Source organism: Esox lucius, chromosome 19 (assembly GCF_011004845.1).
Source record: "Esox lucius isolate fEsoLuc1 chromosome 19, fEsoLuc1.pri, whole genome shotgun sequence".
NCBI classification, from domain to species: Eukaryota; Metazoa; Chordata; class Actinopteri; order Esociformes; family Esocidae; genus Esox; species Esox lucius.
The window spans coordinates 45,589,346-45,614,842 of NC_047587.1; the positions used below are offsets into that span (position 1 = coordinate 45,589,346).

The window sequence follows — 25,497 nt, forward strand, 5'->3', positions numbered from 1 at the left end:
CCCATTTATCTCTTGACTTAATTCCTATTGAGAATTTGCGGGGCCTTCTCAAACGTGAGATTTACAATCAGGGAAGACAACACACTTCTTTGAACAGCTTTTGGGAGGCTGTGGTTACTGCTTCAGCAAAAGTTGATTGTGAAAAGATCAAGAAACTGACATTCTCCATGGATGGAAGGCTCATGGCAGTTATTGAAAAGAAGGGTGGTTATATTGGTCACTGGATATTTTTAAAAGGACAAAAAGTTTAATTAATTGTCATTTTGTGTTACTTATTTGTTACACTTTAAATTGAGAATAAACGTGATTTGGTAGAAATACTTTTTCTTATTAAATGCCTAATCATTCTGCACAACTATTGTTGCCTAATAATTATGCACTCTTATGTATTCCCACTTTTCCTTTGTTAAACATTCAGGTTTGAGGTTAAATTATATTTTGGATTGACTGTTAGCATTGTGTTTGTTCAACAATAAAATACATCTTGAGGAATATGATTAGCCTAATAATTGTGCACGCAGTGTATAGACCCCAAAGTATTGACATCTCACCCATGAGAACCTGGGTCTCAGAGGAAAGAGCAGTGACCACCATTTAAACTCAATGAATCCCTAAACTACAAAACCCTGCCTTGGGAACAATTGAACAGCTGACTCTGCTGCAATTCAAATGTGAATGGAAAACTACATGAATAGCATAGAAAGACAAGAGACAGGCTTTTTATCGTGAAAGTTTATTTTGTTGGTGGTAGAGCACATTGGACCTGGCGTGCATCCAGCTTCCCTGACAAGTACAGTATAGTTCCATTTTAGCTCATAAATACTGTATAGGCCCCTTAGGATTGGGCCACCGAGGTTTCTGTCCATAGTCACATGGAGAGAGTCTGCAGGGTTCTTGTGTTAGTTTGATAAATCCTCAAACAGAATACCTGCGTTGGTTATGTCAAGGTCAAGATGAAGGATGTATGCTAGTGGCAGGTATAAAGAGGGCTTTAAGGGTGCAACGAACAGTAGTGACAAGCAAAATTTTCAGTTATAGGTGAGGTTCTGACCCAAAACATAACATTGGAAGTGCCATCATTACGTTAGTGCCAAGGTGATTCCACATAGTTCCGTTCATTAATGTATTCCATCTCAAATTACAGACAAGCATACTAAACCTGTTCTTCAACTCTGGTCTGCCTACCAATCAATACCAATGGTGCTCTCCAGCATTGACTAATAATTTTAGTCATTTAGGCACTTGTGGTTGTTATGGTTTTGGCCAACTCAGACTAAACAGAGGGCCCAATGGTGGAATTGTACTTATCCAATCCACTAAATTCAATCAACGATCTAGAACATAAATAATGGAGTAAGAGGAAGACAAAACAAGGTTCACGTTATGTACAACACACACTATATTTAGCAACAGGAAAAGGACACATCCGAGTCCTTCATTTCACAAATCATGAATCTGCTTTAGCCACCTAACAACTATCACAAGCCGAAACAAGCTCCCATTGGAAGCCACTGTAAATGACTGAGCCAGCCAATAGATATACATATATATTTAAAATGCTTAATTGTTACAATTATTAGTAAGAATATAAGGGAGTAGGAGTGGCTATATGGAACATGTGATTGACAGGTTAGCATGGATGGAAAGCCCTTTTCCAGGTGTTATTTACAAGGTCAGCTCTTTTTGCACACCCCACAGGGTCTCTGCACTTTTGATCAGCTGCTTCTCCTCCTCAGGCTTCAGGGTCATCTGGATGATGTCGGTCAGACCACTGTTGCCCAGTACACATGGCACACTGAGGAAGACCTCGTCCTTCACGCCATGCATTCCCTGAGGGAGGGAGGACATTGGTTATGGACAGAACACAGCTAGAGTGCTAGTTAGCGTGTGTAGAGGAGGGGTGGGTATGTGTGTCGAATCCATTAAAGAAAATATATATGACCTGTGACCTTTACTAGTCCAAATTAAGTCAATTCAGATATTTGTCAGATACAGTTGTGCTCAAACGTTTGCATACCCTTAGAGAATTGGTAATATATGTACCATTTGTATAGAAAACATGAGTGAGCAGGCAAAACACGTCCTTTATTTCTTATGGGATTCACATTCAACTATAAGTCATAACAGAATGGCATAATCATAAAACAAAACATGGCGAAAAAATTATAAGGATCTGACCCCTTTTCAAAGGTCTGCACACCCTTAGTTCTTAATACTGTGTATTGCCCCCTTTAGCATCAATGAAAGCGTGCAGTCTTTTGTAATCCCCAAATTCCTGCAGGGGGTATAGCTGCCCATTCGTCTTGGCAAAATGCCTCCAGGTCATGCAAAGTCTTTGCAAAGCCTTGTGCTTAGGGTTATTGTCATGCTGGAAAGTCCAAGAGTGTCCCATGCGCAGCTTTCGTGCACTTCTAAAGGAAACTGTCTGCCAGATTCCTTTAGAAGTGCCTTTAGAACTTTTTAAGTTGTCATTACAATAATTGTAGAGCAATGGATTTCTTTCAATTATAAATTAAGTCTAACTTGTCATGTCATCTTCTTCCGCTTATCCGGGGCCGGGTCGCGGGGGCAGCAGTCTAAGCAGGGATGCCCAGACTTCCCTCTCCCCAGACACTTCCTCTAGCTCTTCCGGGGGGACACCGAGGCGTTCCCAGGCCAGCCGGGAGACATAGTCCCTCCAGCGAGTCCTAGGTCTTCCCCGGGGTCTCCTCCCGGTGGGACGGGACCGGAACACCTTCCCAGGAAGGCGTTCCGGAGGCATCCGAAAAAGATGCCCAAGCCACCTCAGCTGACCCCTCTCGATGTGGAGGAGCAGCGGCTCTACTCTGAGCTCCTCCCGGGTGACCGAGCTTCTCACCCTATCTCTAAGGGATCGCCCGGCCACCCTGCGGAGAAAGCTCATTTCGGCCGCCTGTATCCGGGATCTTGTCCTTTCGGTCATGACCCAAAGCTCATGACCATAGGTGAGAGTAGGAACGTAGATTGACTGGTAAATCGAGAGCTTCGCCTTGCGGCTCAGCTCTTTCTTCACCACGACAGACCGATACATCGACTGCATTACTGCAGAAGCTGCACCGATCCGTCTGTCAATCTCCCGTTCCATCCTTCCCTCACTCGTGAACAAGACCCCTAGATACTTAAACTCCTCCACTTGAGGCAGGCACTCTCCACCAACCTGAAGCGGGCAAGCCACCCTTTTCCGACTGAGGACCATGGCCTCGGATTTGGAGGTACTGATTTTCATCCCCACCGCTTCACACTCGGCTGCAAACCGTCCCAGCGCATGCTGAAGGTCCTGGTTAGAAGGGGCCAACACGACAACATCATCTGCAAAAAGCAGAGACGAAATTGTGTGGTCCCCAAACCTGACACCCTCCGGCCCCTGGCTGCGCCTAGAAATTCTGTCCATAAAAATTACGAACAGAACCGGTGACAAAGGGCACCCCTGCCGGAGTCCAACATGCACTGGGAACAAGTCTGACTTACTGCCGGCAATGCGGACCAAGCTCCTGCTTCGGTTGTACAGGGACCTGACAGCCCTTAGCAAAGGACCCAGGACCCCATATTCCCCAAGCACCCTCCACAAGATGCCGCGAGGGACACAGTCGAATGCCTTCTCCAAATCCACAAAACACATGTGGATTGGTTGGGCAAACTCCCATGAACCCTCCAACACCCCGTAGAGGGTATAGAGCTGGTCCAGTGTTCCACGGCCCGGACGAAAACCACACTGTTCCTCCTGAATCCGAGGTTCTACTATCGGCCGTATTCTCCTCTCCAGTACCCTGGCATAGACTTTCCCGGGGAGGCTGAGAAGTGTGATCCCCCTATAGTTGGAACACACCCTCCGGTCCCCCTTCTTAAAAAGAGGGACCACCACACCGGTCTGCCATCCCAGAGGCACTGTCCCCGACCGCCACGCGATGTTGCACAGGCGTGTCAACCAAGACAGCCCCACAACATCCAGAGACTTGAGGTACTCAGGGCGGATCTCATCCACCCCCGGTGCCTTGCCACCGAGGAGTTTCTTGACCACCTCAGTGACTTCAGCCCGGGTGATGGACGAGTCCACCTCTGAGCCCTCATCCTCTGCTTCCTCAATGGAAGAAGTGACAGCGGGATTGAGGAGATCCTCGAAGTATTCCTTCCACCGCCCGACGACATCCTCAGTTGAGGTCAACAGCTGCCCACCTCTACTGTAAACAGCGTTGGTAGGGCACTGTTTCCCTCTCCTGAGGCGCCGGATGGTTTGCCAGAATCTCTTCGAGGCCAGCCGATAGTCCTTCTCCATGGCCTCACCGAACTCCTCCCAGGCCCGAGTTTTTGCCTCCACAACCACCCGGGCTGCAGCCCGCTTGGCCTGTCGGTACCCGTCAGCTGCGTCAGGAGTCCCACAAGCCAACCAGGCCTGATAGGACTCCTTCTTCAGCTTGACGGCATCCCTTACTTCCGGTGTCCACCACCGGGTTCGGGGATTGCCGCCTCGACAGGCACCGGAGACCTTACGGCCACAGCTCCGAGCGGCCGCTTCGACAATGGCGGTGGAGAACATGGTCCACTCGGACTCAATATCTCCAACCTCCCTCGGGATCCAGTCGAAGCTCTGCCGGAGGTGGGAGTTAAAGATCTCTCTGACAGGAGACTCGGCCAGACGTTCCCAGCAGACCCTTACAGTTCGCTTGGGCCTGCCGAGTCTGTCCAGCTTTCTCCCCCGCCATCGGATCCAACTCACCACCAGGTGGTGATCAGTTGACAGCTCCGCCCCTCTCTTCACCCGAGTGTCCAAGACATACGGCCGCAGGTCAGATGAGACGACAACAAAGTCGATCATCGACCTGCGGCCTAGGGTGTCCTGGTGCCACGTGCACTGATGGACACCCTTATGCTTGAACATGGTGTTCGTTATGGACAAACTGTGACTAGCACAGAAGTCCAATAACTGAACACCACTCGGGTTCAGATCAGGGGGGCCGTTCCTCCCAATCACGCCCCTCCAGGTGTCACTGTCGTTGCCCACGTGGGCGTTGAAGTCCCCCAGTAGAACAATAGAGTCCCCAGTCGGAGCACTTTCCAGCACCCCTCCCAGAGACTCCAAGAAGGTCGGGTACTCTGCACTGCCGTTCGGCCCGTAGGCACAAACAACAGTGAGAGACCTATCCCCGACCCGTAGGCGCAGGGAAACGACCCTCTCGTTCACCGGGGTAAACTCCAACACATGGCGGCAGAGCTGGGGAGCTATAAGCAAACCCACACCAGCCCGCCGCCTCTCACCATGGGCAACTCCAGAGTGGTGAAGAGTCCATCCTCTCTCAAGGAGTGTGGTTCCAGAGCCCAAGCCGTGCGTAGAGGTGATCCCGACTACCTCTAATCGGAACCTCTCAACCTCACGCACTAGCTCAGGCTCCTTCCCCGCCAGCGAGGTGACATTCCACGTCCCTACAGCTAGTTTCTGTGTCCAGAGATCGGGTTGTCTAGGCCCCTGCCTTCGACTGCCGCCCGATCCTCTTCGCACCGGCCCCTTATGGTCCCTCCTGTGGGTGGTGAGCCCACGGGAGGGCGGCCCCACGTCACCCGTTCGGGCTGAGCCCGGCCGGGCCCCATGGGGGAAGGCCCGGCCACCAGGCGCTCGCATACGAGCCCCAACCCCGGGCCTGGCTCCAGGGTGGGGCCCCGGCTGCGCCATACCGGGCGACGTCACGGTACTCATTATGTTGTTCTTCATTAAGGGGGGTTTGAGGGGGTTTGCCCCTCCAAGAACTGCCACCTTAACGTGGTGGAGGGGTTTGAGTACCCGAGTGACCCTAGGAGCTATGTTGTCTGGGGCTATATGCCCCTGGTAGGGTCTCCCAAGGCAAACAGGTCTTAGGCGACGGGTCAGACTAAGAGCGGTTCAAACCCCCCTTAAGTCTAACTTGACAAATTAAATTCTAAAGGGGTCTGCTTTATTGGGACATGCCATGAGAATCAAAACACATTTAGAGCAAATAAGAGGGTCTTCCAGGCCTCTTACCTTGACCAGTGTAGACACAGGGTGGACTTTGTGGAGGTTCTTCACGAGGCTCTCAACCAGGTCAGCAACAGACATGCCGATAGCCCAAGAGGTATAACCCTTCAGCTTGATGACCTCATAGGCACTATATTACAAAGAAATCAGCAGAGGAGTGAGGAACAGTCATAGAAACATTGGTATATTATGACATATACAAATTCCTTTAAAACATCTCTATAACTAATTTACTATATAACACATTTAAACACATAACATAAATTTTTTAAACAAACCACCCCTTCAAATACACCCCTTCCTAACCCATGTAAGGCTGGCTTAAGTTATATAATACCTTCACTGAATACACACCTTTTTGACTGTGCACATACATTTGATCAAATAATTGTGAAAGGAATTCACCTTTCTTATTTCAAATTCACTAAATGAACCTAAGAAATATACATTTGACCCAAAAACTGAGTTAAACACAGGTACAATCTGTAATACAATTTGTAATTGAAAACTGATGTGCCACTGGCTTACACAACCATTAAAATATATTGTTCAACATACTTCTGTTTTTATGACTCACCTGTCCACTACCATTTTGTGTACTTTATTCCAGTCCTCCTTGTCTGCATCTGTGCCAATGTCTGGGTTTAGGGCCTTCAGACAAACACCGGCAACGTTCACACCGCTCCATACAGGCACTGGAAAAAAGAGCCAGCTGGTTACAGGTCTGACATATAGCCAATATACAGCTCTGGAAAAAATTAGGATACCAATGCACCTTTTTCTTTCCTTTCCAAAACATTTGAAAAGGAAAGTTTTGAGTGAGGAGCAGAAGCGCTCAATTTGCATTGGTCTGTTAATTTGAACCCTTCTGCTCCTCACACAAAACCTTCCTTTTCCGACTTTTTTGGAAAGGAAAGATGAGGTGCAGTGCTCTCTTAATTTTTCCCAGAGCTGTAGATGCCGTTGTTGGGAAAGGTTTTCCACAGCATGGTGAAGAGACAGACCAAGACAGACCGTTCTGGAGTGGTTTTCAAGCCAACTTACCACTGGAGTCACCATGCTCTCCAATCACCCATGCATGGCAGCTTGAGGGGTGAATATGGAGCTTTTCGCCCATCAGATGGCGAAAACGACCCGAGTCCAGGTTGGTGCCGGAGCCAATGACCCGGTGACGGGGGAAACCACTCAGCTTCCAGGCCACGTAGGTCAGGATGTCAACTGGAATGGGGGAGTGAACAGGGAGAGAAGAGGGGTGACAACTATGAGAAAAACTTGAGATAGGAAGACCATGTTGACTGCAGCTCTACAGGTAGGGGACTGCAACTCGTACCGGGATTGGACACGACCAGCAAGATGGCATTGGGGCTGTACTTGACTATCTGGGGGATGATGAACTTGAAGATGTCCACGTTGCGCTTGACCAGGTTCAAACGGCTCTCACCCTCCTGCTGACGAGCACCAGCGGTGATAATCACCACCTTGGAGTGGGCTGTCACACTGTAGTCTGAGGTGAGATGGAAAAGGCAGATTCAATTTACGTAAATACATGCTCTTCCGAGTGTATATTCGTGCACAGCTTGTTTCAGGGTATTTGTGTTACAGATGAGACTTTCCATAGACCTCAAGATACAATATTTCCTCAACATTGAATTGCTGATACTGCGCCATAAAAATTAAGGGAACACAATCATCACAGTATAACACCAAGTCTATTAAACTTCAAGGAAAATAAATCTGTCCAGTTAGGAAGCATAAGCGATTATGAATCAGTGTCACTTGTTTTGGTGCAAATGAAAGTGACAACAGGTGCTCTGGAGAGGCAACAGCAAGACGGGGATGATTTTGCCGGTGGCCACAGACAATCTCTTTGCTCTTTCCTTATCCTTCCTGACTGATTCTTCTCTAGTTTTGCGTTGTGTCAGTGTCCTTGTCACTACTGGTATCATGAGGCAGTATCTGCAGCCCATTCAAGTTGCACAGGTAGTCCAGTTTCTCCAGGATGGCACATCCACACAGTACATGCCGTTGCAAGAAGGTTTGCTGGGTCTCCCAGTAGTCTCAAGAGCATGGAGGAAATACCAGGAGACGGGCCGTGAGGAAAGCTGGACAGGGACATAGAAGGGCATCAACCCAGCAGCAGGACCGGTATCTGGTCTTTTGTGTGAGGAGCAACAGGAGAAGTACTGCCAGCGCCCTACAAAATGACCTCCAGCGGGCTACTGGTTTGCATGTTTCTGACTAAACTGTCAGAAACAAACTCCATGAGGGTGACATGAGGCCCAGACATCCTCTTGTGGGACCTGACCACACGGAAAACTCATGCAAAACATACAGCTCTGGAAAAAATGAAGAGACCACTCCTATTTTTTCTTAAATCTTTACATGTATGGCAGCCATTCCAACACAGGCACACCTCATTCTACTTAATGAGGTACTGATTAGGAGATTACCTGAACCAAATCTAATTTAACGAGGAAAAGTATAAAAACCACTGCTGTGGTCATCACTATCCTCTGGCAATAGGACCAGCTTGATGGCAAATAGTGCAAGTAGTACCTCAAAGGTAATTTGAATGAAAAAATAACTATTCAGCATGACAAAATAGTTGAAAATAAAAGCTTTGAGTGAGGAAAAGAATAATTCAATTCTGGCATTACTGACAGAGGGATACAGTGAGCGTCAGGTTGATTCCATTCTGATAATTTCAAAGACGGCAGTTCATAAGAACAAGGTCAAGTAACAGACTTTTGGGGACAACAAAACTACAGACTGGCAGAGGGCAAAAACGACTGTCCACTGACCGAGATGACCGTCAACTCATTCAAATGTCACTCAACAACCGTAGGATGACATCAAGTGAACTACAAAAAGAATGGCAAACAGCAGCTGGGGTGAAGTGCACGGCAAGGACGGTTTGAAACAGGCTCCTAGGGTCAGAGCCATGCAAAGCCAGAAAAAAGCCCTTCATCAATGAAAAGCAAAGAAGAACCAGGCTGAAGTTTGCAAAAGACCATAAGGATTGGACCGTAGAGGAATGGAGTAAGGTCATCTTCTCTGACGAGTCAAATTTTCAGCTTTGTCCAACACCTGGTCATTTAATGGTTAGACGGAGACCTGGAGAGGCCTACAAGCCACAATGTCCCGCACCCACTGTGAAATTTGGTGGAGGATCGGTGATGATCTGGGGATGCTTCAGCAAGGCTGGATTCAGGCAGACTTGTCTTTGTGAAGTCCTGGAAGAACACCTGCTTCCTTCTGCTCTGACAATGTTCCCCAACTCTGAGACTAGTTGTTATTTTCTACAAATAAATACTCTAAATGAAAATATTTTTATTTGGAATTTTGGAGTAATGTGATCAGTACTTTATAGAACAAAACTGTTCATTCAAACACATACCTATGAATAGTAAAACCAGAGAAACTGATTAAAATTAAGAGATCACTGCAAATTGAATGCTTCTGTTCCTCACTCCAGACTTTCTTTTTCAACCTTTTTGGAAAGGAAATAAACATGTGCAGTGGCCTCTTAATTTTTTCCAGAGCTGTATGTATGAAATATATGGCCATACATTAGTAATACAAATATAAGTATATGTTCAAAAAAATATAGGCACATAATAAAAATATATGTTTTCAAAATATATGTCAGTATATAATACTTCCATGTGGGTGTGCTCACAGCCCAGCACTGTGCCGCTCAATTGGCATTCGCCAGAGAACTTCAGAATTGGCAGGTCCACCATTGGCACCCCGTCCTCTTCACAGATGACAGCAGGTTCACACTGAGCACATGTCCCAGACATGAAAGAGTCTGGAGACGCTGTGATGAACGTTATTCTGCCCGCAACATCATCCAGCAAAACCGATTTGGTGGTGGGTCAGTGATGGTCAAGGGGGTGCATATCATTTGAGGGTCGCACAGACCTCCACGCACTCAACGGTACCTTGACTGCTGTTAGATACCAAGATGAAATCCTCAGACCCATCTTCAGATCTTACGCTGGTGCAGCGGGCCCTGAGTTCCTCCTGGTGCAGGACAATGCCAGGCCTCATGTGGCCAGAGTGTGTAGGCAGTTCCTGGATGACGAAGGCATTAATGCCATTGACTGGCCCTCACGTTCCCCATACATGAATCCAACTGAGAACCTCTGGGACGTTATGTATCGTGCATTCAATGCCTCCAAGTAGCGCCACAGACTTTCCAGGAGCTCACTGATGCCCTGATCCAGGTCTTGGAGGAGATCCCCCAGGACACCACCCGCTGTCTCATCAGGAGTGTGCCTAGACATTGTTGGGAGTGCATACAGGCACTGGGGGCCATACACACACTACTGAGTCACGTTATGAGTTGCGTGATTAAATTAATGCTGGAAGTTAGAAAAGCCTGTGATTTCAATTGTTTACTTAGACTTTTGGTGTGAGGTTGAATCCAGCCCTCAGTTGGTTGGTGATTTTGATTTCCAATGACCATTGTTACGTCATTTTGTTCTCAACTAATTACACAATGTACAGTAAAGCTTTTGATCTTTAATACATTTCGTTCATCAAGACCCGATGTGTGATTTCAGTGTTCCCTTAATTTGTCTGAGCAGTGTATATCCATTGCGGATTGATACAATTAATGTATTGCAATTTAATGTTCTAAACATAAATTCTGCTGCACAGTGACAAGACAAAGCAATGAGAAAATATAAAAATGTTATCTCCATATTATACAAAATGATGGAGAATGAGCTATGAAGAAAGATTTTTGGTACTGCTTGTTAGCCCATGTATGTATGTGTGTGACATAATTGTCTGACTCTTCACTCACCCTTTTCGCCCACAATCTTGTGGGTCTTGCAGAAGAGGCTACCATGCTGCAGGTCCATAACCTCACCCTTCAGTTTATCCTCCATCACATCAATCAGGCACAGCTCATCACAAAGATCCTGGTGAACACCCATAAACAAGCCTTGTTAAGAGTAACCTTTTGATCTCCTTGCCTGCCCTCCACTCCAATTTACACTAAATGTCATCTAGCCGTGTCAATAACCAGCGTTCCCTAATCAACAAGACTGAAGAGGTGAATTGCCAAAGGTAAGTGCAAAGAGGTGGAGACCCGGTGTAAATCACTGATGCATCCCAACATATCAAACCAATAAAATGCCTTGTTTAGGCTGAGCTTAACACGCAGCACCAATAAAAGAAAATCATATACAGTATCTCACAAAAGTGAGTACACACCTCACATTTTTGTAAATATTACAGAACATCTTTTCATGTGACAACACTGAAGAAATGACACTTTGCTACAAAGTAGTGAGTGTACAGTTTGTATAACAGTGTAAATTAGCTGTCCCCTCAAAATAACTCAACACACATTAATGTCTAAACCGGTGGCAACAAAAGTGAATACACCCCTAAGTGAAAATGTCCAAATTGGGCCCAAGTGTCACTATTTTGTGTGGCCACACTCATTTTCCAGCACTGCCTTAATACTTTTGGGCATGGAGTTCACCAGAGCTTAACAGGTTGCCACTGGAATCCTCTTCCACTCCTCTATGACGACATCATGGAGCTGGTGGATGTTAGAGACCTTGTGCTCCTCCACCTTCCGTTTGAGGATGCACCACAGATGCTCAATAGGGTTTAGGTCTGGAGGCATGCTTGTGCAGTACATCACCTTTACCCTCAGCTTCTTTAGCAAGGCAGTGGTCGTCTTGGAGTTGTGTTTGGGGTTGTTATCATGTTGGAATACTGCCCTGCGGCCCAGTCTCTGAAGGGATGGGATCATGCTCTGCTTCAGTATGTTAGAGTACACGTTGGCATTCATTGCTCCCTCAATTAACTGTAGCTCCCCAGTGCTGGCAGCACTCATACAGCCCCAGACCATGACACACCCACCACCATGCTTGACAGTTGGCAAGACACACTTGTCTTTGTACTCCTCACCTGGTTGCCGCCACAAACGCTTGACACCATCTGAACCTATTAAGTTTATCTTGTTCTCATCAGACCACAGGACATGGTTCCAGTAATCCATGTCCTTAGGCTTTCTTGTGCATACTTTTTAGAAGAGGCTTCCTTCTGGGACGACAGCCATGGAGACCAATTTGATGCAGTGTGCAGCGTATGGTCTGAGCACTGTCAGGCTGACCACCCACCCCTTCAACCTCTTCAGCAATGCTGGCAGCACTCATACGTCTATTTTCCAGAACCTCAGTTCTTTGCCAAGAAATGCCATTTTGAACTTCCAGTGACCAATATGAGGGAGTGTGAAAGCGATCACACCAAATGTAACACACCTGCTCCCCATTCACACCTGAGACCTTGTAACACTAATGAGTCACATGACACCGACAGGGAAAATTGCTAATTGGGCCAAATTTGGGCTGTACTCACTTTTGTTGCCAGCGGTTTAGACATTAATGGTTGTGTGTTGAGTTATTTTGAGGGTACAGAAAATGTACACTGTTATACAAGCTGTACACTCACTACTTTACATTAGAGCAAAGTGAAAAGATATATTCAAATATTTACAAAAATGTGAGGGGTGTACTCACTTTTGTGAGATACTGTACATGTGACCTCTCACCTTGAGCAGAACGCTGACTGCAGAGGCCATGCCCACCATGCCAACCCCCACCACTGTCACCTTGTTCCGGGAGCCAATAGGCTCACCAACTAGCACATGCTGGATCAACTTCTCCTTGGTGGTCATCTGAGAGACAGAGGAGAAAGACAGAGATAGAGAGAAGTTAATAGTGAGTTTGAAATAATGTATCTTGTGCAACCCAAATCATGCAGTCAAGAGTACATCTGCACATCATCTTCAAGAGCAAGAAACAGTTTTGGGACCTAGTTTTTTCTTTGACTACTGTTAATACAAATATAATTTTTAAAAGTCTACTCTGAATACAATTCTTTCATTAATTTGTCTTGTGTTTTCTTCGTAGAAGCTATTAATAAAATATTAAAAGGGACTCTTAATAACAGTTGTATGTTTTGAATTTATCGGCTCTTTTTGGGGAACGAAGCGAATAGCAGTGGTGAAAGAATACGTTCATTTGGCTCCAAGATTTCCTTACATTTATTTTAAGGATAAACAGCGATTATTTTCAGATAAGTTATTCACTGAAGATTGCATATCCACACCGCAGAAATAAATAGGGTGGAGAGGGTATCTTTGTGTTCCAGCAGGGTAATGTCAGACAAAAACAAATAGCAGGCGATCTAATAATAAAGGGAGGTATGATGAAACCTGTTTGTACATCCATTTCACATTGTTTTATTTAGAGTGTTTATTTGCACTTTTTTATTAGTTCTGGGGTTATTATTAAGCGTTTTAAATGAAGAGCCATTCCGCAGCCAAATTAAACAGCTTTTTGTTTGCCGGACCCCATAAGCAGAGCCGGCTAAGAAGAGCGAATGTCATTGACTGACTGACCGACCAACCGACCGACCCATGTTGAACAGCATAGTGGTTAGAAAGCGGACTTAGGAACTATAGGTCCCAAGTTTGTATCTCCTCGCAGGCGATGCGTAGTACACATTATGATTTATTCTGTATAGACAAAAACATCACTGGCTAAAATCTTGAGTATTTACATTATGGTAAGCCTGAAATAAAACGGTTTACGGTTATATTGCGACTGTTTCTGGTGGATTTCCGAAGTATGCATCCGTACTTAAGCACATTTCCTGGCTTAACAACGTAATTACTATTTGCTGCCATGTTTCTGGCATGGAATAGATCATCTTCAGTCTCACTAGCAATTGCTAAATTCTTATGATTATTCCTAGGAAGTTAGTAGATACTAGTAAGCCTCTTTAACACAATCCTCAGTGGAGTCTAGCAAAAGCTGAAACTTGTAATGCCATGGTGTAGTGGTTAATGAGAGTGCCTCTCATATGGAAGACCTACGTTTGAATCTATTGAGAGCAACAACATTTATAAATTATTTCTGGTAGATTCCACGATTCTCTCGTCTTTCTACTTGATGAAAAAGTTAGTTAACATGGCCTTTATTGATAGTTATTGTATAAATGTCATTCATGAATGAAAGAAAAAAATGAAATCTTATGCCATGAAATAGCTTTCACTAGCAATTGCTCAATTCTTATTCCAGTAAGTTAGTAGATACCGGTAAAGCTTATTACTGGATAATGCGCTGTTAAAACGGCCAGTGGCAAACGCAATACATAGCCTCTATTTGTGGTACAGGTAAACATAGTACGAAAAGTTAGTCAGATTAACTGTATCAATTTAATTCGCAAATGTCCAATGAACTATTAAAATGGCCAATGGCAAAAGAGGATTTGTTCAGGATAGACAAGAGTCTATACTGACACAGGGTAAAATTATAGCTCCATGGTGCAGTGGTTCACGACAAAGCCTTTCATGTAGGCAGCCTGGAATCGAATCTCCAGATAGCAACACTTCCTATTGTGGCCCGGCTGAACTAGGCTTGCCCATTTTCTTGTTTTTCTTAAGATCTGTTCGTGTTACTCAAAATTATACTCAAATTAAATCATGCCTTCTAATACATTATTTACATTGGGGAGAACATGTATTTGATACACTGTTAATTTTGCAGGTTTACCCACTTACAAAGCATGTAGAATATTTTTAAGTAATTAATTAGCATTTTATTGCATGACATAAGTATTTGACACATCAGAAAAGCAGAACTTATATATTGTATAGAAACCTTTGTTTGCAATTACAGAGATCATACGTTTCCTGTAGTTCTTGACCAGGTTTGCACACACTGCAGCAGGGATTTTGGCCCACTCCTCCATACAGACCTTCTCCAGATCCTTCAGGTTTCGGGGCTGTCGCTGGGCAATACAGACTTTCAGCTCCCTCCAAAGATGTTTTATTGGGTTCAGGTCTGGAGACTGGCTAGGCCACTCCAGGACCTTGAGATACTTCTTATGGAGCCACTCCTTAGTTGCCCTGGCTGTGTGTTTCGGGTCGTTGTCATTCTGGAAGACCCAGCCACGACTCATCTTCAATGCTCTTACTGAGGGAAGGAGGTTGTTGGCCAAACTCTTGCGATACATGGCCCCATCCATCCTCCCCTCAATACGGTGCAGTCGTCCTGTCCCCTTTGCAGAAAAGCATCCCCAAAGAATAACGTTTCCTCCTCCATGCTTCACGATTGGGATGGTGATCTTGGGGTTGTACTCATCCTTCTTCTTCCCCCACACATGGCGAGTGGAGGACAAAAAGCTACATTTATGTCTCATCAGACCACATGACCTTCTCCCATTCCTCCTCTGGATCCTCCAGATGGTCATTGGCAAACTTCAGACGGGCCTGGACATGCGCTGGCTTGAGCAGGGGGACCTTGCGTGTGCTGCAGGATTTTAATCCATGACGGCGTAGTGTGTTACTAATGGTTTTTCTTTGAGACTGTGGTCCCAGCTCTCTTCAGGTCATTGACCAGGTCCTGCCGTGTAGTTCTGGGCTGATCCCTCACCTTCCTCATGATCATTGATGCCCCACGAGGTGAGATCTTACATGGAGCCCCAGACCGAGGGAGATTGACCGTCATCTTGAACTTCTTCCATTTTCTAATAATTGAGTTCAAACAGGTGCAGTTAATACAGGTAAGGAGTGGAGAACAGGAGGGCTTCTTAAAGAAAAATGAACAGGTCTGTGAGAGCCAGAATTCTTACTGGTTGGATAGGTGATCAAATGCTTATGTCATGCAATAAAATGCAAATTAATTATTTAAAAATCATACAATGTGATTTTCTGGATTTTTGATTCCGTCTCTCACAGTTGAAGTGTACCTATGATAAAAATTACAGACCTCTACATGCTTTGTAAGTAGGAAAACCTGCACAATCGGCAACTGTATTTAATTGAAAACAGTACAAAGACAAAATAACAAATGTTGAAACTGAGAAATGCTATTGTTTTCAGAAAAATGCATGCTCATTTTGAATTTGACGCCAGCAAAATGTTTAAAAAAAGTTGGGACAGGTGCATGTTTTCTTCTTTTAACAATACTCAGCAAGCATTTGGGAACTGAGGAGACCAACTGCTGGATTTTGAAAGTGAAATGTTATCCCATTCTTGCTTGATATAGTATTTCCACAGCTCAACAGTTCGCAGTCTCCTTTGTCACATTTTTTGTTTCATAATGCGCCAAATGTTTTCAATGGGACACAGGTCTGGACTGCAGGCAGGCAGTTTAGCACGCGGACTCTTTTACTACAGAGCTATGCTGTTGTAATACATGCAGAATGGGGTTTGGCATTGTCTTGCTGAAATAAGCAAGGCCTTCCCTGAAAAAGACATTGTCTGGATGGCAGCATATGTTGCTCCAAAACAAGGAATTCAAAGGGTTACTCATTAGTTGGAGGCTGGATTAACCCAATTTCCATGGACACGCTTATGTCCTTAATGTTGATGGGGCCACGGCATGCTGGTAGAGGTTCGGGTGGGGATGCCATCCTGACAAGCCCCGGAGATCTCCTAGGAAGCCCCAATAAATTGTTCTCCAAAGTGGGGTCATCACAAGGGGGTTACAGTTTCCAATGGCAGCCAAGTGAAGATGGAGGTTGACAGGAACCCAGGCCTTGGGTGGCAACCAGCAGTTTGCATCCTTCCAGGCTGGGTCACGAAGAGTAACAATCTCATGTCAAGGGGGAACTCAAGCGAGCAAATCAAATCAACTCAGTATACACACCGCTCCACTGTTCACCCTTAAATAGTTTGCTCGGAGTTGTCATTATAAGTTTGCTTCTCGTTCATCTTCAAGCTCCCTAGCCAGGCTAGTAAGGTCCTGTTTTGTCATTAGTCTTGCTAGTTTTGCCTTAAGAGAAATATTGATTTAAGCTGTTACCGTTTGTATTTTGGTGACATGAAAAAAACGATATCTATATAAACAACAGACTGTTCTTAGTTGTTTGCACCCTTGCTTGCTTGATTTGTTACCAATCACATTACTGATTGTCTGTATATTAAAACAGGAATGCTATAATTGGCATTCAGCATGCAATCCTGAAACCAATCCCTTTCTACATGACTTTGGAAAATGGAGCAAAACAACTCATTGGCATACTGGTAACCATCTACATGGACCGTCTACATTCAGTAACAGCAACTCCTCCAACACGATTCATTCCACTCAATTTATTTCCCAACAGAAAATTTCCCTTTGACTCAGAAAGTCCGCTGAATATTTCAAGACAATCTACAGAGACTGCAAAGTATTTCTTAAATTCTTGAATAGAGAACTTTGTTTACGATTGTAACTCTGCAATGCCATAAAGGTTGCTGGGATTTATTTTAGTTTTTTCAACGATCTGGATATGCCAAGCACAAAGAGTGACTGATTGAATAGCCAATAAAAAGATAATATAGAAATAAGGTACATTCCGCCAGTAAATATGTAAATTCAAAAGGTCAGGCTAATGAAATGTAATTATAGAATATAGAATCAAATGACCCTCCCTTGGTTTACTAAAAAACAGCAAAACCTCCCCAAGACTGAAATTAAAAAAGCATGACCCTCCCCCATTACCTTCTATGTCTCATCAAGTTAAATTCCGATCTCTCCCTAAATTAGAGAGTGGCAGTGAAAATGAAGGAGCACTGTAGGTAGCCATTTTGTACTTTTTATAGACTGACCAACATAAAAATGGCCCTTAAAGTAAATTAATTACAAAATAGTTATTAGAGTGTCTTAGTGAAACATTGAAAAGTCCCAAAACATTGTAAAAGGCTCATTTCAGCTAAGTATCAATTTCTACATTGATTGGTTTTATAATAAGTGGCAATGTCGACATAACATTTCCCATCTTAGGAGAGGTGTATCCAGTAGTAAGTAAAGTTTCCTTAGTGCCTCAAGAACAAAATGTGATACCGTATGTAAGGTGGTATAAAGTCGATGAGAGAATGAGGGGTGGGTGAGTGGAAAGGGTGTGCGGTATGAAGTGCTGGCAACAAGCTTCACTGTTAGTCAAAGGTGCTTTTAAAGTTCACATGTTGGAACCATCCCAACTCACCACCATCACACACTATTCATTGATTAATTATCAGCTGAGTCCAAATCCATGTTGCTTTTCCTCTGGTACAAGAACCACTGAGCGGTGACAATGTCTTACACAGAATTGCAATACGCTTTAATATTCAACCCAAAAGCTAAGTAGGCTATGGGTTAGCCCCAAATGGCACCCTAAGTAGTGCACTGAAGTGCTGTAATGTGCAGGGAATAGGCTACCATTTACTTTTAGCTCATGGCTGGAAACAAGAGCACTTATCAACCCAACCAACATGCCAGCAAGCCTGCAACAAGCTTAAGTTGGTGTCTAGTGTCAAAGGACAGATCACTATTAAAGACCTATAGAAAGAAATGAATGTGCTTTGCCTCTCAAGGCCCATGTGTTTAAATACTTGTGTGATAGGGCAAAGGTCATCCACCACATGCCAAACATTTTACTCCATGCACAGTAGTTGGGAAGTCCCAGAACATGTTTTGTGCTTATTAGACAGGAGAGAGGGACTGTTAGAGAAACTTCTAAACGGTTATAAAAAAATGGGAATTTACTGGATGGGGACATGTCACTGGCAGCAATATATGACTACCACTAATAAAAACAATGGAAATCAAAAACATTCATAATTAATCAATGGCTATGTTCGAGTGGATCGACTGTAGGAGGATTGATATACAAAATAACCTTACATTAAAACTCATTATTATTCCTCGGTCATAAGATTCAACTGTGATCCCTGTTCCCTAAAATGTTTGGGTTACTGAGCAAATGTCTGGTCCACTGAGCGGAAGATTTAAAGTTGTAAAAATTCTGTGCAACTTTTGGCACACAATTAAAGTGAACATTGAGGTCAGCTTTAAGTTACAGTTGTTTCAATAGCCAATTGGCTATTGTGGCCATTCCAGCATAATTCCAGCCTATAAGATTGCCTTACAAACCAAGACTGGAGGAAATCCTATAGCACATACATTTAGAAATGGCTTTTGATTAAAATGATTAACCTAAAGGAGACATTATGTGGAGAACAATCCTGGCCTAGATTCCACTAAACACCTTTACATTTAAGCCTAACATTCATGATTTGGTATTTGCTCTGTAAAACATTGGCGCACCACATTAGAAAATAATCCCTTAAAATGCATTCATAATTACTATACAGATAATTAAACAATGTAGGCTACCCTCTGCTTATTGACCTATTATAATGAAGTTTGTCATTAAAATACATCACTGCCTCTAAATTACAAGAGCATTCCAGCCTCCCGTGGTACTTACCATGATCTGCATGGCTGTCATCCCAGAAGGAAGCCTCTTCTATAAATGATGCACAAGAAAGCCCGCAAACAGTTTGCTGAAGACAAGCAGACTAAGGACATGGATTACTGGAACCATGTCATGTGGTCTGATGAGACCAAGCTAAACCTATTTGGTTCAGATGGTGTCAAGCGTGTGTGGCGGCAACCAGGTGAGGAGTACAAAGACAAGTGTCTCTTGCTTACAGTCATGGTCTGGGGCTGTATGAGTGCTGCCGGCACTGGGGAGCTACAGTTAATTGAGGGAACTATGAATGCCAACATGTACTGTGACATCCTGAAGCAGAGCATGATCCCCTCCCTTCAGAGACTGGGCCGCAGGGCAGTATTCCAATATGATAACAACCCCAAACACAACTCCAAGATGACCACTGCCTTGCTAAAGAAGTTGAGGGTAAAGGTGATAGACTGGCCAAGCATGTCTAGAGACCTAAACCCTATTGAGCATCTGTGGGGCATCCTCAAATGGAAGGTGGAGGAGCGCAAGGTCTCTAACATCCACCAGCTCCATGATGTCGTCATAGAGGAGTGGAAGAGGATTCCAGTGGCAACCTGTGAAGCTCTGGTGAACTCCATGCCCAAGAGTGTTAAGGCAGTGCTGGAAAATGAGTGTGGCCACACAAAATAGTGACACTTGTGCCCAATTTGGACATTTTCACTTAGGGGTGTACTCATTTTTGTTGCCAGCGGTTTAGACATTAATGGCTGTGTGTTGAGTTATTTTTGAGGGGCAGTTATACAAGCTACATTGTATACACAGTATACATTGTATACAGTTACATTGTAGCAAAGTGTTATTTCTTCAGTGTTGTCACATGAAAAGATATACTCAAATATTTACAAATATGTGAGGGGTGTACTCACTTTTGTGAGATACTGTATAATTATGGTCTAGTTTTTATGCTCTTTTACTTACTGCTCTTTCTATTCCGGTTAGAGACAGTTTGTGCTGTTCTGTGAAGGGAGTACTACACATAGATGTACGAAATCTTCAGTTTCTTGTCAATTTCTCACATGGAACAACATTATTTCTCAGAACAGGAATTGACTGATGAGTTTCAGAATAAAGTTATTTGTTTCTGGACATTTTTGAGCCTGTAATCGAACCCGCAAACACTGACACTAAAGATACTGAACTAGTCAAAGGAATTCCACTAGTCTAAGGCTTCTTTAATCAGCACAACAGCTTTCAGTGGTACTAACATAATCACAAAAGGGTTTTCTAATGATCAATTAGCTTGTTAAAATGATCGGAGTGATGGTGGCTGATAATGGGCCTCTAAACGCCTATGCCGATACTTCAGCGAAAATCAGCCGTTTCCACCAACAATAATAATTAACATTTACAATGTCTACAATGTATTTTTAGTGTATGTTTCAGATTCCCCACTAGCACAGTTTTCCTGAATCCTGCCTGCCTGGCCAAGCCTGACAGACAGCCTTTAAACAATGCCTAACAGCAGCCTTGAGCATACTGAAGATAATAATACCTGACAACAATAGAGCCAATGGAGAATTTGGAGAGTTGAATGGGCAAGAGAAGTTGATGTTTTTTGTTTTTTCAAAAAAAGCTAGTAAATGAACTGTGACTTGCTAAGAAAATGGACTGATTGGGAAGTCACTACAAAAAGGTGATATTATTGTGCCATGGAAGATTAGTAATATGTAATGTGCAGTAGATTGCAGTGTTCAACAAATCATTCATCACAAAAGATGAAAGATGCTGCAAGTGTACACCAATCAGCCATAACATTATTGTGTAGGTCCCCTTTTTGCCGCCAAAACAGCCCTGACCAAGGGCAAGGGCCAAATTGTGGTGGCTTTACGACTGGATCAGAGCATCTCCAAAACTGTATCCCTTGTGGGGTGTTCCCGGGCAGTGGTCAGTACCTGGCCCGAGTGGTCCAATCCAACAGGTAAGTTTCTGTAGCTCAAATTGCTGAAAAATTTAATGCTGGTACTGATTGAAAGGTGTCAGAACACACAGTGCATTGCAGTTTGTTGCGTATGGGGCAGTGTAGCCACAGACCAGTCAGGGTGCCCATGCTGACCCCTGTCACTGTTTAAAGTGCCTACAATAGGCACGTGAATATCAGAAATGGACCACGGAGCAATGGAAGAGGGGGCCAGGTCTGATGAATCACGTTTTCTTTTACATCACGTGGATGGCCGGGTGTTTGTATGTCACTTACCTCAAGAACACATGGCACAAGTATACACTATTGGAAGAAGGCAAGCCAGCGGGGGCAGTGTGATGCTTTGGGCAATGTTCTGCCAGGAAACCTTGGGTCCTGACATTCATGTGGATGTAACTTTGGCATGTACCACCTACCAAAGCATTGTTGCAGACCATGAGCACCTTTTTATGTTATTCCCTGATATCAATGCGCCCTGCCACCAAGCAAAAATACCTGAGGAATGGTTTCAGGAACACAACGAGTTCAAGGTGTTGACCTCCAAATTCCCCAGATCTCAATACAATCAAGCATCTGTAGGATGTGCTGGACAAACAAGTCAGATCCATGGAGACCCCACCTTGCAACTTACAGGACTTAAAGGATCGGCTGCTAACGTCTTGGTGCCAGATACCACAGCACACCTTCAGAGGTTGTGATGGCAATTCCATCGATCGACACTCTTAAAAGAGTAAGAAACAGAGACAAAATTCTCTTGGCTCAATTGAACAGTTTATTAATTATTTGCTAATAAGAAAGACGCGTCAACCGCTTACAAACACAATTGTCCGAGGAGTCTCTGACTTAACACATGAACAATCCGTATTTATTACAGTTAAAAGGGGTGTGGTAAGTTGTTGCCCATCTGTCTCGTGTCACATTTTACCCAAAGGGCGGGCTGTCCCCCCATCTTATCCTTCCTGCCATAATGTTTACTGTTGTGTTTACCTAAAGGGGCCAACTGACCTTACTTCCCCCCAAGGACCACATTCCTAAAGAACAGAGATGACTGACACCCTTCTTTGTCTAGGCAGGAGGACATGGCCCAAATACCTAATAATCCTCTGATATCAGACATGTGTGTCACAATCAAAGTAAAGATTTACATACCAGCCAATGGAAAGACAGACATTTCTCAAATGCACCTTAGTTCAAAATTTCCATAACAAGGTCTAGTGGAGTCCTTGCCTCAACTGGTCAGGGCTGTTTTGGCGGCAAAAGGGGGACCTACATAATATTAGGCAGGCATAATGTTATGGCTGATCGATGTATATTATTATATTAAATACAATATTTAAGTAAATAACACACTACCAATTAAAGGAATAACATAATGTCTCAGTAAGGTATTAGGCCACCACAAGTCGCCAGATCAGCTTCATATAGCTTTGGTATAGACTCTGTGGGACTCTACTGGAGGAATGGAACACTGTTCTTCCAAAAGATTGGATGCTTTGATGATAGTGAACCCATATTTGCTCAACTGGGTTGAGATCTGGTGACAACAAATGCCATTGCTTATGATTCACATGATTTTCATACTCATCAAACCATTCAGTGACCCATTGTTCCCTCTGGATGTGTAAACCTGAAGGGAAGCATCTGCATTCATTATGTTCCTCCACTCATTTATTCAGGGTTTCCTTTAATTTGTCACCTGTCTGTATGTAGGGGGTAGGCCCCAAGTAGGCTCGAGAAGAAGTACTTAATATTGTTTTCTTGGAAAATTGTTACCCCTCAAATAGCTGACTGACATTTTTAAATTCAGAAACACTAGAAACCCAGACTTGTTTCCATGTGATGCTCAGTAACTAGCCGGGGAGCAGGAATTAATTTGAAGATGTCATCAAACCAGGTACCAAATTATGTCTTCCTGAGCTAGCCAGAATCATTTGTTGTTTCCAAGTGAATGCATGCATTTGACCTGGGAATATCCTTCTTTGATGGCCAAAATGATACCAGGGTAGAGATCATCATCATACCTCAGGACAGACCATTTCTCCTAATTACTTACAGAGCATATATTATGTGGTTTTCTTTAGTGCACACTAACTACAATGTAACTAAATTTAGTTTTTACGTAAATTGTAATACTATTGTTGATTCTATGTATTTATGTCAACACTGTTACCATTATGTAAACCCTTTTAAAATTAAAAAGATAACAGGGCTGACGGTAACAAGGTTGACAATAATAACTAGCTGTTACTAGCCATGTGATGAAGCTAATGAGACCACATGGTTTACACTGATGATAGAGTAGGAACACAACTAAATATATATGAAATAATTATTCATATATCACTCTTGAAATATAGATTTTAAAAGAAAAAAGACAAATGTCACTTTATATTAATGATTTTTTTAAATGAATGACTATGAGAAGCTGGACAATTATGCCAAGGGACAGGTCAAAATGCATATTTTGAAGTTTATAAAAGTGTTTTAATGCCAAATGCAATCACATTTATTCACTAGCAAAGGCAACACTGGAACAGGTTACCACAGATAGATCTAGACCTGTGGACTATTCAGAGACCCAGCTCCAACTACCCCTTTCAGCAGTTACTGATGCCAGATCCACCAGACTGAGTGAATGTGTGACGGACCATATAGAAAAAGCACAAAATCCTTGAAAATACAAGGTAATATTCATATACTATCTCTACTTTTCTATAATCCATTTAATAGCCCAGTTAGGCAACTAAATGAGGTCACAAACGTCAAATGAGTTAATAGATAGATATGGCAGGCTACCTACTCAAAGTAACTAATAGTTAACCTCGAGTCACGGTAGAATAATAAATTGTAAAGCATGACCAAATAATATCATGTCTTTAGAAAATGTACACTTCACTTCGCAAACCGACGATGGGCCTATACTACAGGGCATGATTCCAAAAATATCACTAAAGCAAAGCCTCAGACAACTTCATCACAATACTGACTGTACAGTACAAATAAAAAGACTCACCTTGAAGGTGTAGTGAAATGAATATACACAGTATCCGGAAGCGATTTGGAATGTCTTCTGCGGGGCTCTTCCTTGGCTGGATGCAGACTTTCTGCAGCAGTGACTCGCGAGTGGGGAGGTCCCTGTATTTAACTAGTGAAGCTGTGTAGACGTAGCGTACGTATGAATCCCACCAGGCGTTTCCCACATTAAAGGTCACGTTCGTACCGAGACTGCTGTGCAGTAAATTGTGGTAGTTCACGCAAAGCTTTTTCAGTAGCAACCCATATTGTCTATTATGGGCTATAATCATCAGTTTACCCTATCAGTAATTATTTGAGAAAAACTGTGTTCTTGCGCACTTCATCTCAATGTCATGCTACAACAGAAACATGTCACAGCGAGTAAATTAATCTCATCATGTTTCATATACAACACATTTGATTATATGTGCGTGGTACCTGTTGTTGGTTTTCTTTGAATTATTATGCTCCAAAATAAAAAAATATTTGTCGTAGCAGAATAATCCCAACAATTGTTTTAATGCAATACATGGAATCTTTTCATAAGTCTCTCATGATAACGTTTTTATGAGGGCTAATAACTTCAAACATTTAGATTACTTGTGCTGAAAACCTTGTTTATTTACCAACTGTTCGTATCATAGGCGTTTTCTCTTTGCTATAAACCCATGTTAAATAATCTCACACATTTTACTCCTTAAAACGTATTTTACACCTTACGTAACACGTTGTTAACATTATTTTATAAATGTCTTAAATTTAGCTAGAGAAGGCAAGTTGAGCAATCGTGCACAAATATGCGTTTGCAGCCTATTAATCTCCACTGGTGCTTAATAAATGTGTAAAAATTGTAATGTATTTTTATAGTAATGTATTCCTGTTCACCTAAACTCTTCCTCTAGATAACCTTAGTTATTTTAAAAAGGACGTTACAGGCGAGTGACATAGCATATACTACCTGACAGGGTTTTGAACCGTGGTAAAGATAGTTTTACGTTCGATATGTTACTGATATTCAGACATACAAAGCTCGCAAACATTTTAAGCTAAAACATTTTAGTATCTATATGAAAGAAAAAATTTGGACAACACTTAACATGTCTCGTTTTAAAATTGAGACATTTATGAGACATTTATGGCGACATTGCTGTCAGTCTGAACATAACCAAAGCACCTCGCAGGGAGCGTCAACAAAAGGCATTATCAACATTTTGACTACAACACCTATAAACCTCAAACCAATGTTAAACTG

General features: G+C 43.3%; 1 protein-coding gene across 1 annotated transcript; it reads right to left on the minus strand.

Annotated features, from left to right (window-relative positions):
- Positions 1-714: 714 nt before the first annotated feature.
- On the minus strand, positions 715-24,367 carry LOC105006931 (L-lactate dehydrogenase A chain). The gene is made up of 8 exons (XM_010865669.5): positions 24,244-24,367; positions 12,582-12,707; positions 10,818-10,935; positions 7,335-7,508; positions 7,049-7,222; positions 6,582-6,699; positions 6,011-6,134; positions 715-1,830 (listed from the first exon to the last, which is right to left on the minus strand). The coding sequence occupies exons 2-8, from the start codon at positions 12,705-12,707 to the stop codon at positions 1,666-1,668; spliced, it is 999 nt and encodes a 332-aa protein (XP_010863971.1). The 5' UTR covers positions 24,244-24,367; the 3' UTR covers positions 715-1,665.
- Positions 24,368-25,497: the final 1,130 nt, after the last annotated feature.